Source organism: Erythrolamprus reginae, unplaced genomic scaffold, assembly GCF_031021105.1.
Source record: "Erythrolamprus reginae isolate rEryReg1 unplaced genomic scaffold, rEryReg1.hap1 H_66, whole genome shotgun sequence".
NCBI classification, from domain to species: Eukaryota; Metazoa; Chordata; class Lepidosauria; order Squamata; family Dipsadidae; genus Erythrolamprus; species Erythrolamprus reginae.
In genome coordinates this window covers 82,840-102,909 of record NW_027248524.1, presented here as the reverse complement: position 1 = coordinate 102,909, position 20,070 = coordinate 82,840, and the positions used below count along the sequence as shown (strand labels likewise).

General features: G+C 44.6%; 1 protein-coding gene across 1 annotated transcript; it reads left to right on the top strand.

The window, feature by feature from the left end:
- Window positions 1–2,758: 2,758 nt before the first annotated feature.
- On the top strand, window positions 2,759–16,176 carry LOC139155813 (Golgi-resident adenosine 3',5'-bisphosphate 3'-phosphatase-like). The gene is made up of 5 exons (XM_070731100.1): window positions 2,759–3,244; window positions 6,372–6,531; window positions 8,482–8,577; window positions 11,638–11,799; window positions 14,190–16,176. Exons 1-5 carry the CDS (start codon window positions 2,879–2,881, stop codon window positions 14,459–14,461), a joined length of 1,056 nt encoding a protein of 351 aa, XP_070587201.1. The 5' UTR covers window positions 2,759–2,878; the 3' UTR covers window positions 14,462–16,176.
- Window positions 16,177–20,070: the final 3,894 nt, after the last annotated feature.

Genomic DNA, 20,070 nt, shown 5'->3' with positions numbered 1-20,070 from the left:
AATTCCCCCATGCCTGATGACAGAGGTGGGTTTTAAGGAGCTTACGAAAGGCAAAGAGGGTGGGGGCAATTCTGATCTCTGGGGGGAGCTGGTTCCAGAGGGTTGGGGCCGCCGCAGAGAAGGTTTTTCCCCTGGATCCCACCAGACAGCATTGTTTAGTCGATGGGACCCGGGGAAGGCCCACTCTGTGGGACCAAACTGGTCGCTGGGATTCGTGCGGCAGAAGGTGGTCCCGGAGATATTCTGGTCCGATGCCATGAAGGGCTTTATAGGTCATAACCAACACTTTGAATTGTGACCGGAAGCAACTAATGCAGACTGCGAAGTGTTGGTGTAACATGGGCATACCTAGGGAAGCCCATGATTGCTCTCGCAGCTGCATTCTGCACGATCTGAAGTTTCCGAACACTCTTCAAAGGTAGCCCCATGTAGAGAGCATTACAGTAGTCGAACCTCGAGGTGATGAGGGCATGAGTGACTGTGAGCAGTGACTCCCGGTCCAAATAGGGCCGCAACTGGTGTACCAGGCGAACCTTGGCAAACGTACCCCTCGCCACAGCTGAAAGATGTTTCTCTAATGTGAGCTGTGGATCGAGGAGGACGCCCAAGTTGCGGACCCTCTCTGAGGGGGTCAATAATTCCCCCCCCCCAGGGTAATGGACGGACAGATGGAATTATCTTTATCTTATGATTCTTCCTACATACATACATACGTGTGTGTGTGTGTATTGTTTTTCTATTGAGTCACCTGGTATATCCAAATATGGGAAGGCGCATGTTGCTTCCTTTTGTCTTTCAGCCCCTCTCCAGGGACCATCCAGACAACAAACCATATTTTCCAAACTTGCAAAGAAGTGATAAAGAAATAAAGGGAGGCTAGCTGGTAATAGATCTATATTAGTCTCCCTTTATTTCTTTATCACTGCTTTGCAAGTGTGGAATGTGAGTGTGTGTATAACATATTTTTGCTGATAATAAAAAGGAAGACTAGTATAGATCTATTTCAGGCTTATTTTGCTCTCATCAGCTAGCTATACCCTTACCAGGATTTGATTTATGCATGTGTATGTATGTATCTATGTCCATGTGTACATGTATTTATACCTGTGCATGTATGTGTAAATGTGTGTGTGTTTGTGTGTGATTTTTTCATCGGGTTATATATATATACAGGTATGTGATTTTTGTCTCTTTTCATTATCAGAAAAAATGTTACATACATACATACTGTACATACATACATGGAATCCAGAGCATCATACCATGGTCTTTCGAGACTGAAGGATGCCAATGCAATATATTTACATACATATTTGTAAATGTGTAAATAAATGTGTAGATATATAATATACAGTAAATGCGTATGTGACTAGGGGCCATATTCCAAGGCAGATAAGTTTTGTTATAGCCAACAACTATATTTATTTATTAGATTTGTATGCTGCCCTTCTCCGAGGACTCGGAGCGGCTTACAACAAGTAAAAACATCATATACAAATCCAATATTAAAAGAGTTTTAAAAACCCTTATTAAAAAACAAACATACAACCAAAAAAAACCATACATAAACCAAGACAGCTAAAGGATATATCAATTCTTCCATGCCTGGTGACATAGGTGGGTTTTTAGGAGTTTGCAAAAGGCAAGGAGGATGGGGGACGTCCTAATCTCTGGAAGCACAGAAAAGGCTCTTCCCCTGGGTTCCACCAGACGACATTGTTTTGTCGATGGGACCTAATCGGTCGCTGGGATTCATGCGGCAGCAGGCAGTCCCGGAGGTATTCTGGTCCGATGCCATGTAGGGCTTTATAGGTCATCACCAACACTTTGAATTTTGACTGGAAACTGATCGGCAGCCATATAATCTATGGATGTAACATATTTTTGCTGATAAAGAAAAGGAAGGGAGACTACTATAGATCTATTTTGGACTTATATACAGCGTGTCCCCAAAAAATGTATACTGTACACATTTTAAATAATTGTAAACTTGGTATTATAATTGTATTATTTCAAAAATGTAAAAATATTTACAAGTATCATTTTATTGTTTATTGCATTTTAACTAATTTTAAATAATTGTAAATAGCCAATAATTAAACTTTTTGAACACAATGACAGCCAGTCCAACCTTCGAAAACAAATAAAAACAATAAAACAATAAAAAACAATAAAATGATACTTGTAAATATTTTTACATTTTTGAAATAATAATAAACACCAAGTTTATAATTATTTAAAATATGTATACATTTTTGGGACACCCTGTATATTGAGAGTTGGAAGGGCCATCTAGTATGTGCATCTGTATTCATTTATGTCTATACACACATGCGTACACATATGCGTATATATTACACATATATTTTCCATGCTCTTCTCTGCCTTAAACTCTAGCGACCGTTTTTTAAAAATGTATTCCGCCAGCAATTTTTTCCTTTTTTAAGGAAGAACAGGAAGTTCGTTTTCCTTTCCCCGGAACCAAACCTCTCGCCGCCGCCGCAGCTTCTCCCCCACACCCGCCCCCGAAAAGTGACCGCTCTCTCTTGCTCCCTCTATTACCCTTTTAACCCTGGCGCAAACGATGAGACGTAGCGCTCCCTAGTGACGTCACTTACAGGCGACACCTCTACGGCGTTGAAAAAAAAACCACAGGAAGTTTGCGTTTTGGCTACGTGCGCGCGCCGGAAGCACAGGAGCCGCGCCGGTGCTGAAGCGCTCAGTCTCCCACCCTGCCCCCGCTCTGAGGGAAAACCTCAGCGGCGTTGGGAAGGGAAACGGAAGTGACGTCCCGGCGCTGATACGCGCTCCGGAAATGCAAGCCACGCTCTGCCCCTGAGGCGCCATGGCTCCGCTCTGAGGTAAAAAATAGGCGGCCATGGCGCCGATGGGGATCCGGCTTTCTCCGCTAGGGGTGGCCGTCTTTTGCCTGCTGGGCCTGGCGGTGCTCTACCACCTCTACTCGGGCTTCCTAGCCGGCCGCTTCGCCTTGTTCGTCTTGGGCGGGCCTCCTGCTCCGGCCGCCGCCGGTGGCTTGGTAGACTTGCGGGAGTTGCTGGCGGCTTCTATGGCGGCGGCGGTCCGCGGCGGGGCGGAGGTGCGTCGTGTCCTCGAGGAGAACGCGCTCCACCCCCGGGCTAAAGGCAAGACCCGCGAAGGGGCCGAGGAGAAGATGACCAGCGGCGACCTGCTCTCCAACCGCAAGATGTATTTCCTCCTCAAGGCCGCTTTCCCCGACGTGCAGGTGAGGGGAGGACTCCAAAGCCCATCTTCCGCCTCACCCTGTGTGTGTTTGGGGTGTCAGGAGGACGGAGGCACCTGGGTTGGGCAAAGGATCGGGGGACGCCGTCCCTGCAGAGGAGGCTTTCCCAAGTAAGGCGAAGGGGAAGGAAGCTGGTGGAGTTCAGCTCCCACGATTCCCAGCCACCCAGGCATGCCAGGGCAAGCTGGCTGCCGGATTAGAAACAGGAGGTATGAATGTCAAATCAGCATGGAAGGTGCAGTCTCCCTTTATGCCAAAAAGCTTACACACAAGGACATCCCGGTTGGTTTTTGCAATACAACCGCGAATCGGGATGGAGCAAGCAGAAAAGCAGAAGTTGCACCCTGTTGTAACCTGCCAGTTGCTACTTATTGCTGTAATGTCAAGTGTCTTTCATTTTATCCCAAAGTGATGCAACACCTGGACAATCCCGCTAGTTCCCCAAAAGCGACTGTTCTGAAAACTCAATTAGTCCTCGACTTATGTTTATGTTTGTTTATGTTTAATCAGATTTGTATGCCGCCCCTCTCCGCAGACTCGGGGCGGCTCACAGCAATAGCAATACAATGTAAGACAAATCCAATATTTAAATTAATTTTATTTATGACGGCAGTGGTGCTCCCAATTTCTGGCAGTGTTAGAAATTCCTTTTCTGGCAGTGTTAGAAATTCCTTTTCTGCCAGTTGATCGGTTTTCTTGAGGGAATCGTTCTACAGTCCTTGTTCCCAAGGGAGTCACGGTTTTCAGCATTGTTAAGTTGGAATGGTCACTAAACAAACAGTTGTAAGCCGAGGACTACTTGTCAGTTGTAAGCCGAGGATTACGAGTCAGTAGAGGTGAATGGTCACTAAACAAACAGTTGTAAGCTGAGGACTATGAGTCAGTCGAGGTGACTGGGGCCCATACTTGTCCACCTGTCTGGGAAGAGTTTGATCTGGTGACACCTGATGAAGTGGACAAGGCCATTGGAGCTGTGAGTTCCGCCACCTGTTTACTGGATCCGTGTCCCTCCTGGCTGGTCTCGGCCAGCAGGGAGGTGACACGGAGCTGGGTCCAGGAGAGTGTCAATGCTTCTTTGGGGAGGGGGTCCTTTCCGGATCCCTACAAGGAGGCACTTGTGCGCCCCCTCCTCAAGAAGCCTTCCCTGGACCCAGCCATTCTTAACAACTATCAACTAGTCTCCAACCTTCCCTTTATGGGGAAGGTTGTTGAGAAGGTGGTGGCGCTCCAACTCCAGCGGTCCTTGGAAGAAGCCGATTATCTAGGCCCTCAACAGTCAGGATTCAGGCTCAGCTACAGCATGGAAACTGCTTTGATCGCGTTGATGGATGATCTCTGGCAACTTGGGCGTCCTCCTCGATCCACAGCTCACATTAGAGAACCATCTTTCAGCTGTGGCGAGGGGGACGTTTGCCCAGGTTCACCCGGTGCACCAATTGCGGCCCTATCTGGACCGGGACTCACTATTCACAGTCACTCATGCCCTCATCACCTCGAGGCTCGACTACTGTAATGGTCTCTACATGGGGCTACCTTTGAAAAGTGTTCGGAAACTTCAGATCGTGCAGAATGCAGCTGCGAGAGCAATCGTGGGCTTCCCTAGGTATGCCCATGTTACACCAACACTCCACAGTCTGCATTGGTTGCCAATCAGTTTCCGGTCACAATTCAAAGTGTTGGTTATGACCTATAAAGCCCTTCATGGCATCCGACCAGAATATCTCCAGACCAGAATATCTCCAGGACCGCCTTCTGCCACACGAATCCCAGCGACCGGTTAGGTCCCACAGAGTTGGCCTTCTCCGGGTCCCGTCGACTAAACAATGTCGTTTGACGGGAGCCAGGGGAAGAGCCTTCTCTGTGGCGGCCCCAACCCTCTGGAACCAGCTCCCTCCGGAGAACTGCTCCCAACCTCCTTGCCTTTCGTAAACTCCTTAAAACCCACCTCTGCCATCAGGCATGGGGGAATTGATACATCTCCCCTGGGCTTAAACAGTTTATGCATGGTATGTTTGTGTGTGTGTATGTTTGCTTTTAAAAGGGGTTTTTAGTGTTTTTAAATTATTAGATTTGTTGGACATTGTTTTATTTTTGTTATGAGCTGCCCCGAGTCTCCGGAGAGGGGTGGCATATAAATCTAATAAATATATAAATACTTGTGCAGGATTTGGCACTGACTGTAAAAGGTTTTAGCTGGGGGCAAAAAATAGCATTTCCATGAGAAGACTTACTGGTTTATGCTTCAAAGCACTTTCCTTGGATAACGTTATATGACACTATATTCCAGGATGTTATTAAGATGGGAATGCATGATAGAATGTGGAGTCCTCGTTGATCTCTGAGCTTCCTCAGTTTTTCCTTGCAAATCTTGACTGACCCAACTGGGGAACGTCATCAGGGCTCGAAGGGAGTGGGGTTTATGAAGAGGAGGAGGACTAGGACTTTGAGGTCCATGGTGCTCTGTGAACTTGAATATTTTGTTTGGCTCAGCTGGGGAATATTGTCAGTGCCAGAAAGGGTTATATAAACAGAGCAAACCCCCACTCTCCACTTTTCCCCCCTAAGCATTGATGACGTTAGCTGGTTTGGTCATGAAACATCTGCAAGAAAACCATCAAGCTCAGAGAGTACCAAGAACTACAGTTTTTTCTTTTCCTTCTTTCAAGCACTGATGCCATTCCTTAGGTCATGAAATATATGCAAGGGAACCACCAAGCTCAGAGAACAGCAAAAACCACATAGCCTGTCTCGTACACCACCACCTCCTCCTTTTCCTCCTCCTCTTCCTTCTCCTCCTCCTCATCTTTTCCCTCATCCTAACACTGATGCCTCATTAGATCATGAAAATGTAGCCTCCAGGGTTAGAGAACAGTGAACACCCTCCAGCCAACCTTCTTCCTTACCCTCATCATTCTCCCTGCAAACCTCACTCCCTTCTATCTTTGATAATGTCCCCTACTTTGGTAATAAAAAGTCCACAAGCCCATCCCGAGGCTTAGAAAGTGTCACAATTGAACCCTGTGGTACACAACTATTCTAACAGGATTAAGTGCAGGATTAAGTGCACCTCGGTTGATTTGAAGATGATACGTGTGTCCTTTTCCTTCAGATAAACAGTGAAGAACACTTGGACGAAAATGACCCGGAGGTTGTCTCCTGGGACCACACCATTCCCGACGATGTCGCAAGACAAGTCCAGCCAAAGTTGGTTCCAGCCGAGAGCATTACCATGTGGATCGATCCCTTGGATGCAACTCAGGAATACACAGGTAACAATGATCAAAGACCAACTCTGAGGAGAATATCGGGGCTCTATCTACCTACCTACCTACCTACCTACCTACCTACCTACCTACCTACCTACCTACCTATCTATCTATCTATCTATCTATCTATCTATCATCTTTCCATCTAATTTATCATCTAAATATTATTTATCATGTCTATCATTTATCTAAATGTTATTTACATCATGTCTATCTTATTTATCTATCATGTCTAAATTTTTATCTATCATGTCTATTATTTATCATCTAATTATTATACAGTGATCCCCCGGTTATTATGTCCCCAACCATTGCGAACAGGGTAATTCGCGATTTTTCAACCCGGAAGTCAAAACACCATCTGCGCATGCGTGCTCTTTTTTTCTATGGGCACGCATGCGTAGATGGCGCCGGGCAGATCAGCTGCTGGGCGGCTTCCCTGGGTCTTCCCCCTCTTGCTGGCGGGAGGGCGAAGCCCCCCCAGCACCCGCTCGCCCGCCCTTCGCCCGGGAAGTTCGCCAGGAGTCAGCGGACAACGGCGCGCCCGGAGCCGGCCGGCTCCGATCGTTTTAAAGCAGGCGCGCCGTTCTCCGCTGACTCCTGGCGAACTTCCCCGCTTTAGGAGTCAGCGGAGAACGGCGCACCTGCTTTAAAACGATCGGAGCCGGCCGGCTCCGGGCGCGCCGTTCTCCGCTGACTCCTAAAGCGGGGAAGTTCGCCAGGAGTCAGCGGAGAACGGCGCGCCTGCTTTAAAACGATCGGAGCTTTCCAATGAGTCCCGAAGACAAACGTCAAACTTCCGTGTTTGTCTTCGGGACTCATTGGAAAGCCGCGCGGGTGTTTTAAAACGTCGCCGCCGACATGGGGGGCTTGCTAGCACCCCCAAACCCGAGTTGGGGGTTCGGGGGGGTGCTAGCGACCGCCCCGCCCCCAATCTTCGGCTCCTCGCTAGCGCTGCGGAAGTTAAAAACACCATCTGCACATGCGCAGATGGTGTTTTTACTTCCGCAGTGCTACTTCGCGAAAACCCGCTCGTTGCGCAGGGTCCTGGAACGGAACCCTCGCAACGAGCGGGGGATCACTGTATACTGATCTATTTATCTATCCATCCATCCATCCATCCATCCATCCATAATATTATTTACTTGTCTATAATTTATATTCTATATATTATTTACTTGTCTCGTCTGTCTGTCTATTTAGATAACTAAATATTATTTACTTGCCTATTTTATCATACCTACTGGTATCTGTCTGTCTGTGTATCTATCTATCTATCTAATCAATCATAATGAAGAAAAAAGATGAGAGTCAAATTCCAAAACCCTCTCTGTTGCCAAGCCACATAGCAGCCAAGTGAGTTCTGTCCTCTTTTATGACCTCCCTGGCCAGATATTTTTAGTGAATCCGTGGAATTGTGAGTCATGTGGTCATTAAGTATATATATAATTCAGTTTATTACCGTCCTAGACCAAAGTCCAGACCAAATAAAAACCCTTGGTCAATCTCCAGTTAAAAATTCTGGAATAAAATAATACATAACAGATAATGAATCTATGGTAAAATCCAATGTCAATTCCACATGGCCTGAACTATACCAAAATGACAATCCATGGGGACTTCCCTGTAGTTGTCCAGTTAGTCATGTGTTTGTTTAGTGAATTTACTTGTCAGAAGGTCTCAAAAGGGGATCATGCGACATTCCTCCTCCCCTGGAATATTGCAACCATCATAAAGACGAGTCAGTTGCCGAGGCTTTGAACTTTGATTATGCAACCACAGGGACATCATAAGGGTGAAAAACCAGCTATGGGTCGCTTTTGATTAGGGCCGTGGCCACTTCGAACGGTCATTAACTGAACCACGGTAAGTTGAGGACTACCTGAAATGTTTACGTTCGCTTCGTTTTTGCACGGACGTGACGTGTGGCCGTTTTCTCCGCTTCCCCTCCAGAGAATCTTTCCGAATACGTCACCACGATGGTGTGTGCGGCGGTGGACGGGAAGCCAGTAATCGGTGTCATTCATAAGCCATTTTCCGGATACACTGGTAATGGGACTATGTTTTTTAATTAAGATTTTATAGTTTAGTTGTTATATTTGACTTCTTTTTACTGCCTTTGTAATTTTTATGCTGTTGCAAGCCACCCCGAGTCCTTTGGGATTGGGCGGCATAGAAATCGAATGAATGAATGAGCAAATAAGTAAGTAAGCAAGTGGCTTAAATTCTGTAGAGATTCCTCGGTCATCCAGTCATGGTTGTCCCAAAGGTGCTTTTTTCAGGAGGCAGCTAGACTTTAAAAAAAAAAAGATGTTTCATTTCTCATTCTTCAGCTCTGACAGGACAGTGGGAAATGGAAGGATTTGCATTCCTTGCAGGCAGCTGGTCATTTTTATCCTTTTGGAGCAGGGGTGTGTCACACTTAATTTCATGGAAGGCTGCATCAGAGCTGTGGTTGACTTCGGGAGGCAGGGGTGGGGGGGCACAGCCGACTGCCATGTTTCCTCTTTGCATTGGGTAGACCGCGCTAAAGCCACACAGGTCGGCCCTTTTCATTCCCCAGGAGAGCCCCGTGGGTCGGACCTGACCACATTGTGGACTGGATCAGGCCCTCAGGCCTAGTATTTGACAGTCCTGTTTTAGAGGGTCGAGGTTTCTCTGTGTCCTCAGGGTCACCTGCAGGCCAAGAAAACAGGGAATTATCAGGAAAATCGGCAGTTCAAGGAATATCAGGAAATTATTAGGGAATTTTGTGGAAAAAAAGGAATAAATCAGGGGGGGGGGAACAAACTGTATTAAAATATTTAAAGGTGAGGGGAAAACTATATAAACAAAAAAACAGAAAACGGATCCCACTGCCTGGCAGAGTCAAGCAAAAATGTGGCAAGAACTTGCTTCCTCAGCTACCGATATTTCTCCATGGCTTAGCCGTTTGGTATGATATCATCTACGACCGCGCCTTAACTAGATCGCAAGTTACAGGGAAATGTCAGGGAAATATCAGGAAATTTCAAAATGCTTTCCCCCCTAGACACCCTGTTCCTGTAGTCTCCATCCCCCCCCCTGGAAATTCATTCCTAGTCTCACACCATTCAAAGGGTCTTCATCCCAAATTGTACAGGTAAAGGTCTGTAGAGATTCTCAGTCATCCAGGTCATGATTGTCCCAAAGATGCTTTTTCAGGAGGCAACTGGACTTTTTTCCTTAAGAGTTTTTTCTTTGGGGACGTTCCGCTTTGTCATCCTATCAGAACTGAAGAAGCTGTTTGGATGAGAAGCAAAAGACCTTGAAGGAAAAAAAATACAGGACAGTTCAGTGGCCTCCTGGAAGAAGACTTTTGGGACAGTAAGTGGCTTGTTTGCTTTAATGCAACAGGGTTTTTTTTAAAGTTATATTGGATTATATAACTTATATAGCACGGTTACTCAATCTTGGCAAGATGCCTGGAGCCTTATTTCCAGTGTTAAAAACCATTAGGGTATAATCAAGAACCTGCCTTATTAAACACAGTTGGATATTGTGCAGAGAATTAGTTGAACAGACAACGAAAGAGAAGATTTTTAGCTCAGGGTTGAATTTCAGGGGTCCTTGTTGCTCTCTCTCTGAAGACATTTCAGGACCCAAAGAGGTAACATCCTCAGTGCTAGAAGGCAATGGAGTTTGTAGAGAGAGGGAGGAGGAGGAAGAGAGGAAGAACAAGGAAGACTTTAGGATCCTTAGTAGTCTCTGAACTTGGGGGGTTTTTTTCCAGATGTTTCATCTCTCAACTAGTTAACATATTCAATGTTGGAGGGGGAAGGTTTGAGGTTTGGGGCGACCTTTGAAAAGTGTTCGGAAACTTCAGATTGTGCAGAATGCGGCCGCGAGAGCCATCGTGGGGCTTCCTAGATTCGCCCACGTTTCTGCAACACTCCACAGCCTGCACTGGCTCCCGATTGGTTTCCAGTCACAATTCAAAGTGTTGGTAATGACCTTTAAAGCCCTACATGGCATTGGGCCAGAATACATCCGGAACCGCCTTCTACCGCATGAATCCCAGCGGCCGATAAGGTCCCACAGAGTCGGCCTTCTCCGGGTCCTGTCGACCAAACAATGTCGTTTGGCGGACCCCAGGGGAAGAGCCTTCTCTGTGGCGGCCCCGGCCCTCTGAAATCAACTCCCCCCAGAGATTAGAACGGCCCCCACCCTCCTTGTTTTTCGCAAATTACTCAAGACCCACCTTTGTCGCCAGGCATGGGGGAGTTAGGATATTCCTTCCCCTAGGCCATTACAAGTTATTTATGGTATGTTTGTGTGTATGTTTGGTTTTTATAATAAGGGTTTTTAGTTGTTTTATTAAATTGGATTGTTACATGTTATTTTTTATCATTGTTGTTAGCCGCCCCGAGTCTGCGGAGAGGGGCGGCATACAAATCCAATAAATAAATAAGTAAGTAAGTAAGTAAATAAGTAAGTGGAAGAGGAAGACCGTGGGTTCTTAGTACTCTCTCAGCAGATGTTTCATAACCCGACTAAGTAATACGTGCTACATGGGAGTGAATTTTGCAAACAGGATCATGAGGAGGGGGAGGGGAGAGGGAGGAAGCAGAGGAGGAGGAGGACTAGGGGGTCCATGGTGCCCTCTGAGCTGGGTGGTTTTCTGTGTATGTGTGTATAGAGTATACATATGTGTAGGTAGGTAGGTAGAGTTGATTGATTTGACAGAGATATAGATAAATATTTAGATCAGTGTTTCCCAACCTCTGCAATTTGAAGATATTTGGACTTCAACTCCCAGAATTCCCCAGCCAGCAAATGGCTGGGGAATTCTGGGAGTTGAAGTCCAGATATCTTCAAGTTGCCAAGGTTGGGAAACACTGATTTAGATAATACAGATTTAGAAAGATACAAATAGATTTGTAATATGTAATATGATACAGCTATATAAATATTTGGATTTGATACAGAAATATGGCAGATGATATATAGATATATTTATACAGAATACATGGATAGGTGCCTAGATATGTAGAGGTAGATTGAGAGTTAGATATAGATGGATATAGACACATACCTCATTTGAAAGCCATAATAACCAACCCCTTCAACTGGTGACTTGCTGTTTTCCAGCTTGGGCGATGGTCAATGGTGGAGCCAACGTTCAGCCCCGTTCCTCCTACAACGAGCGGACGCCAACCATCATCGTGTCGCGATCCCATGAAGGGCAAGTCAGGCAGATGGCGCAGCAGAGCTTTGGCAACCAAACCGCCATCATTAAAGCCGGTGGGGCTGGTGAGTGAATTCGGATTTTTCTTTTTGTCGCATTTTGAGCGGCGAATCTGTGAGCAGATGGAAAATTTGTTAGATATTTGAGAAAACTCCCAATCTCTCTCTACATTTTTTCCCGGTAAAGAATATGATTAGTTTCTCAAGACGCAACAGTTTGGTTAGTGATCGTTGAAAGTTATGACAGCCCTGGAAGAAGTGACTTTCAGCCATGCTTCACACTGACCACCATTGCAACCTCCCTGCGGTCAGGTGATCAAAATTCTTAACATAGCAACTGAATCATATTTGTGATGGTTGCAGTGTCACGAGTCATGTGGTCCCCTCTTCCGATATTCCGACAATCAGGAAACCAGATTAACTTAACAACTGTGTGACTTAGGGAACAACTGTGGTGATTCACTTACCAACGGCAGCCCAAAAGGGAGCAAAACTCACTCAGGCTACGTGTCGCTTAGCAGCAGAAACTTTGGGTGCAATTGTGGTCGTATGTCGAGAACTGCTGGTATAGTTCCTGAGGTTTAAGAGAGATAAATTAAATCCATCACACCTTCTGTATGCCACTTGGAGGCACTCCTGGACTTACAACCATTTGGTTTAGTAACTGTCAAAAGTTACGGTGGCCCTCAAAACAAAAAGTGACTTAGAAACCCTTTTCTACATTTAACGACCATAACAGCATCCCCAGGGGGGTCAGCTGGTTAAGATTCAGATGGACAGCCAAAATCAGTGGAAAAGCCAGAACAACTGCAGAGATTCCTTTAACAAATGCTTCGCTTTGCAACATAAATCCAGTTCTCAAATTGTGACTGTGTTGACAACCGTGATGATTCACTTAACCAGCATTGTTAGAAACGTAAAATCAGGTGAAGGTCTCTTAACAAATGTCTCACTTAACAACATAATTATTTAGCTCAATTGTGGCCATAAATTGAGGAGTCCCTGTACTCACTTAACAACTGCAGTGATGGCCAGAAAGATTGTAAATTGGGGCAAAAATCCCTTAACAAATGTCTTGTTTAACAACAGACATTTGAAACTTCATTGTGGTCGTAAGTTGAGCAGTGCTCAACTTAATGATCACAATGGACCCCAAAATTATCCATCTTTGGTCCTGGGGGCAGAAGCAATTTCCCCCTCGGATGGGGTTTGCCACTTGAGCGTCCTCTTAGATCCACAGCTGAGGTTAGAACAAGATCCCATGGCTATGGCTAGTGGGCCTTTTGCACAAGTTCATCTTGTCTACCACTTGCAGTCCTACTTTGACCAGGAGTTGCTCCGCACAGTCACTGCCTCCCTCATAACCTCCTGTCTTGACTACTGCAATGTGCTCTCCATGGGGCTACCCTTGAAGAGTGTTCGGAGACTTCAGCTGGTGCAATGCAGCGGTGCGTGCAATAATGGGTGTCTCAAGGTGCTCCAACTTTACGCGAGCTGCATTGGTTACCAATCGGTCTCCAAACGCAATTCAAGGTGTTGGTTATCACCTTTAAAGCCCTAAATGGCTCAGGGCCAGACTATTTACGGGACCGCCTCTTCCCTCACACTTCACTGTGGCCAGTGAGGGCCCACAGAGTCAGCCTTCTCCGGGTCCCGTCTGCCAAACAATGTCAGTTGGCGGGACCTCAGGGTAGAGCCTTCTCTGTGGCGGCTCCGACCCTGTGGAATCAACTGCCCCCAGAGATCCACACTATCTCCACCCTACCGGTCTTCCAGAAAGCTGTTAAGACCTGGATTTTCCAGCAGGCCTGAATTTAGAACTAGATTGATTGTAATGTATACATTGGTTTTTTAATGATATTATCCTTTTTATTATACTGTTGATTTAATTGTTGTATTTTTTACTGGTTTTTTTTTTTTACTATTGTTGTTTTAAAAACTGTTGTTAGCCGCTCTGAGTTTGTTTCGGAATGAGCGGCATATAAATACAATCCATCCATCCGGTCGGTCGGTCGGTCATTCATACAGCCAATTCAGACATTTCTACAATTTTTCCAGCCACTGTTTTTAAACTAATCACTGCAGTTGTTAAATTTAGCAGCACGGTCTTTAAGTGAATCTGGCTTTTCCCCATTGACTTTGGCTGTCCAAAGATCGCAAAAGGATCGCCTGACCCCCCTGGGATATTACTGCTGTCTTAAATGCGAATCAGGTGCCAAGTGTCTGAATGTAACTTGTGTGACGCTGGAGATACCGCAACAGTCAAAAGTATGAAAAATGGCTGTGTGAAAATCGGTCCTAAATGCCTTTTTTCAATGACGCAGCCCGTTTGAACCATCACTGAGCGAACTGTTGTAAGGAGAAGACTGGCTGCATATACTGTATTGCTAATACTAAAAATCAGCCTTCCTCCCAATTCATAATATTTTAAATTTATTTTTCCTTTCTTCCACCAGGATACAAAGTTTTATCTCTCCTGGACGTGCCCGAAGCGAAGCAGGATAAAGCCGATGTCTACATCCACGTCACCTTCATCAAAAAATGGGACATTTGTGCCGGCAACGCTGTGCTGAAGGCCCTCGGTGGCCGCATGACCACGTTAGCTGGGGAGGAGATCACCTACATGGGCTCCGAGGGCAACGAAGGCGGCCTCATTGCCAGCATCCGGATGGACCACCAAGCCCTGGTTGAAAAACTCCCCGTCCTTGCCAAAACCTCCCGAAATTGAATGGCCAGCGGTGTGTGCGTGTGCGATAAGAACCCGATAGGAGCTGCTTAAAATGAATCTGGTGCAAGAGGAGGATGGAAAGCGAGGAGGCTTCTTCAGGGCCGGAGTCTTGCCACGGCAGCGTTTGGAGAAGACACACGGAGCGTGGGAGGGATGGGCTTTCGGAGCTGAGTTTTCCCATTCTTAAATTTTGAGAGGGTTCTCGTGGCCAAACGCTACTGAGAAATCGAGAGGTGGCTTCCTTGTCTGAAATGAAATCTCTGGATTTCTCCGTAACGTCTGGAAGGACTTGGATAATGGGTTGTTTTTTTTCTTTCCTGGGAGATGAAGCCGTTTTCCTCCCGACGGACGGTCCTAACTAAAACGACAAGAAGGAGCCCGGTTTTTATGATTACTTGAAAATGCAAACCAGCGTCATGTGGAAGGGTGTCACTCTCTCTCTCTTTCTCTCCCTCTCTGTGAGTTTTAATTAATTTTATTATGAGGACATTGCTTTGTCCTCCCACCCCCACCCCCCTCGGTGTGTCATTGCGAAAAACAGTGTGCCCCTGTGCAATTCCTGACTACTGAATATTATTGCCGTGATAAACCCTGGTGTGGCCCAGAAATGCTTTTTCCCCTCAACCTTCTGATGTACGACACACCTTTGATTGTTCAGCTCTTTATGCAAAGGATAGGTAGGTAGAGGTTTATAAATATCTCTCTCAAAGGATCATATATATAGGTACATTATCCATTGCGTCTGTCTGCCTGTCTGTCTCTCATCTATCTATCAATCTATTTATCTATGAATCTATCATCTATATATGTCATCTCTATCATCTCTCTGTCATCTGTCTGTCAGTCTGTCTATCTATCTTTATCTATCTATCTATCTATCTATCTATCTATCTATCTATCTATCTATCTATCTATCTATGAATCTACCTATCATTTATGCATCTTACCTATGAATCTGAATCTATCTCTATGAATCTATCATTTATATATATATTTATATATCTCTGCATCTATCTCTTATCTATGCATCTGTCATCTATATCTCTCTCTACCTACCTACTTACCGAGTGAATGTGTGTGTGTGCACCTTTTATCTTCTATCTATATCTTTTTCTTTATATTTATAAAAATGGCTGCACGTATGTATGTTCCAGCATAACTCTGGAATGCCTCGAACAATTTCAACCAACCCTGGTACACATGTGACTTACTATCTGGTAAAAAATACTGTGGGGTGTAAAACACCCCCGGCACCCATAGGGGTGGCCTTTCGGAACAACTGAGAGAGGCCTAGGCCTCCCTCACATAGTAGGCTTATGAAAGGAGCCTGATGAGGCCAGTACAGAGTTGAGCACAGCCTAAGCAGATCACCTGCCCCAACCCCACAGCTTCGGCCTGTGTTCCCAGGATCGTCCTTCATTGTGCGAAGGAAAAGTCATCACCCCAACTGAGGCAAATCAGGTATGGAGGCCAGAGAGGAGGCCCAGCCTACTTCAGTAGGGATGGAGGAGGGCCACCATGGGCCAGCTCAGGGATTTATGTTCCAGTCCTAGGGCCTGTTTGAGGAAATGGTAAAATGGGTGTGTGTGTGTGTGTGTGACAGAGGCAGGGGGTTAGCGCTTCTAAATCCCCCAGCTTTGCACAGGTTCTATAGCTGGGATTTGGACAAGGTCCTTATGCTTTTAAAACCCTGTAAATAAATTATTTTAAATTAATACTATAGATATAATTCATTCCTGTCCAATAAAAGATTGGGATAAATATCTGGGCAATGGCAGGTAATTACCCAGAGAGGGAAAAAGAGAGACTATGTGTGTGGGTGTCTGGGTGTGTATGTACTTCAAGAATTGTCCCAAAAAATGCGAGTTCCAGATATAAATGAAGAGGCAATAGCCATCACAATCTCTGGAACATTTAAAATTTAGTTAAAACTAGTAAAAAATTACTGAGCCATTATCAATCCTTATTTACTTCAATGGTGATTTTAATATTGTGATGAAGTCAATAGGGATTGACGAAAGCTCAGTAATGTTTTAGTAATTTAAAATAAATTTTAAATATTCCAGAGATCATGATGACCATTGCCTCTTCACTTACACACACACACGATTCTTTGCATTTTTATATGTACACACCCATCCATTCATCCACCCTTCTATGTATCTGTCTACACATATACATACATATTATAAAATATACTGCTCAAAAAAATGAACACTCAAAAGAACACATCTTAGATCTGAATGAATGAAATATTCTCATTGAGTAGGTTCTGTACAAAGTTGAATGTACATAACAGCAGGTGAAATTGATTGTCCATTCCTAAGTGGATAGTTTGATTTCACAGAAGTTTGATTTAGTTGGAGTTATATTGTATTGTTTAAGTGTTTCCTTTACTGTATTTTAATTTTTTTTGAGCAGTGTATATAAGAAAACATACGTAAATGACCATATATCGGTATATGTGACTTTATTGATGTAAACTGTGCCATAGATCTTTGTTAGCACCTATAAAATTATCTTAGAATTCACTGTTGAGCTGAGCCACAAAAGTCCAGAAGTCATAAAACACAGTGGGATTAAACATCTTTGTTTTCCAGTCATTGGATGGAGGCACACAACTGCACTTTTTGCTGCTTGACACAAAACACTAGCCAGATATTCTTCAAGTTAAATTATTCAACAGCTGGAAAAAAACTGGGTGTTGAGTTGGTTGATCAATAGTTGAGGGTAGATTAATTTAGAGGCTGATTGGAGATGTTTCTAAGTATTAATGATTTTAAGAGGGGTGGACTTCAATTCCCAGAATCCCCCAGGCCGGTATTATTTATGACAGGGTAGCTTAGAATAGAACAGAATCAAATACTATAAAATCTCCATTGACTTTGCTCATCCCAGGATACACTGACTGCCATAAATAGGAGTGAGATGGCAAATGTTTGAATTTTGATCGAGTGCAACGGTTGTGTGGAAAACGGTCATGTCATTTTTTCCAGTGTCGTAACTCTGAACAGTCACCAAATGAATTTTTGGAAGTCAAGAACTAGTTGTGGAGGTTTTTTTGTCAAGAGTCCTCAACCTATCACTGCAGTTCAACCTAAAATTTCTGTCACTAATCAAGATATTTGGCAACCGCCTGGTATTGATGATGGCTTGTGGTGTTCCCGGTTGACGTGATTCTTTCGACCCATAAAGTCAATGAGAAAGCCAAATCCATTCAACAACCATGTGTCTTAACAACTGGAGGAGTTCACTTAAGATTCGCAGCAAGCAAGGTCGTAAAACGGGCAAATGTCAGTTCACAACGGCCTTGCTTTTAGCAGTGGCAGTTTTAGGTTCCATTGTGGTCATAAAATGAGGACTTCCGTCCTCCACGGTTGCACCAACTTCAGTTTTGGCCTTGAATTAAAGTCAGGGATTTCCCAAGTGGGCCACGGTTATTTGTGGACCTCAACTCTCAGAATTCCTCAACCCACTCAAAGGAATTCTGGGAGTTGAGGACCAGAAATCTTTAAAACGTTTTGCCTACTTTGGAGATCCCTGTTTGAAGGCCTCTCTGCCTGTCAAGCTTTTACTGAAACTTTGAATCAGAAAAAAAAAGACTTATCTCCCCCACTTCCAGTAGTTAATCCTCGACCTATGACTATTCATTTGGTAACCAAAGTTATGATAGCCCTGAAAAAAAAGAGACTTAGGATTGTTTTTCACACAACTATTGCGGATATCCTCACGGTTACATGATCAAAATTCAGACAGTCTCGTAGTTAACGATAGTTGCCGTACCCCTAGGTATCCAGTGATCCTCATTTTGTGAACTTTTGATGAGCCAAAGGTCAAGTAAGGAAGCCGGATTCACTTAACGGCAGGACTTCGCTTGAGAACGATGGCAAGAAAGGTCATCAAATGTTACTCAACAAATGTCTCAATTAGCCACAGAAATTTTGGGCTCTTGTGGGGTCATAAATTGAAGATCCCCTTTATACATCAATAAAAGTCTAGGTCTGTGGTGCCGAAAGAGTGTGCGTGTATGTTATCACGCATGTAGGAGTGCCCACACCCATAATTCAATGCCTGGTGAGGCAAAAACAGCTTCCCCTGCACCCCAAAGGTCCTCTGGAGGCTGGAAACGGCCTATTTCCCAACTTCTGGTGGGCCCAGTAGGTTCGTCTTTTGCCCTCCCCAGGCTTCAAAGGCTTCCCTAGAGCCTCCCCACCCCCTGAGGCCCCCGGGAAGCCAAAAATGCCATCCCAGAGGCTCTTTGCGAGCCAAAACTCACACACACGCATGTTGGAACTGAGTTAGGGCATCGGCTCGTGTGCCAGCAGACATGGCTCTATGTGGCACCAATGTGGCACCAATGCCATCACTGGTCTAGGTTAAATACCAGAGTTTAAAGTAAAATAAACCAAAACAACTTAATTAAAACATACCAAAAACCTTTTAAAAAATAAAATATTAAAAATTTAAATATTTAATAATTTCAACTTTTTTTTAAAAAAGTTGAAAAATATTCAGAAGGTTAAAAGTGAAGCCAAGACCTTCTTATAAAAAATTCACTTAGTGACCATTCCAAGTTACAATGTCACACACAAAAAAGTGACTTTGGATCATTCATACTCAACAGGCGTTGCAGTACCCTTGTGGTCACACGATCAAAATTCAGACGCTGGAAAACTTTCGTATTTTTGACAGTAGCAGCGCCCCGGGGTCACACGATCCCTTTTTGTGACCTTCTGACCAACTATGTCTTTGGAGAAGCCAGATTCACTCAATGACCATGTTACAGATAGTCCTCGACAACAGTAGTTAAGGAGCCATCCCAAGTTACAATGGCACACACACACAAAAGGTCTTAGGATAGTTTCTTCACACTTAACGACTGTCGTAGCAATCCAGCGATCCCGTGGTCCAAATTCAGATGCTCTGCAACTGACTCATATTTTAGCTTCGGGATCACATGATGCCCCTTTTGAGTCCTTCCAGCAAGCCAAGTCAATAAACAAGCCAGATTCACTTAACCACCATTTGATTAATAATGGCAGCAATTCACTTAACCACGTAAAACAAGGCGAACTCCTTAAAGGGTTTTTCACTCATCAACAGAAATTGGGGGCTTACTTGCAGTCATAAATTGAGGACTATCTGTATCTGTTTGTTTATATGAGTATCATCATCATCATTATTAATTAGATTTGTATGGTGCCCCTCTCCAAAGACCCAGGGTTGCTCACAGCATATAATAAAAAACAGTAAATACAAAGACAAATCTAATTAATTAAAAACTACATAAACTAAAAACCCGATATACAGTATTAAAAATCAATCAAACAGATTCAAGTCACAGTCCTACGTCACGTTTAGTTTAGTTTAGTTTTATTAGGTTTCCAATACGCCCCTCTCCGAAGACTCAGGGTGGCTCACAACAACAGCAATACAATATACAAAGTACAAATCCAATATAAGTGGCCTGCACTGGCTGCCGATCGGTTTCCGGTCATGGTAATGACCTTTAAAGCCCTTCATGGCATTGTACCAGAATACCTCCGGAACCCCCTTCTACCGCACGAATCCCAGTGCAGGCCGCGGAGAGTTGGCAAAACGTGGGCAGA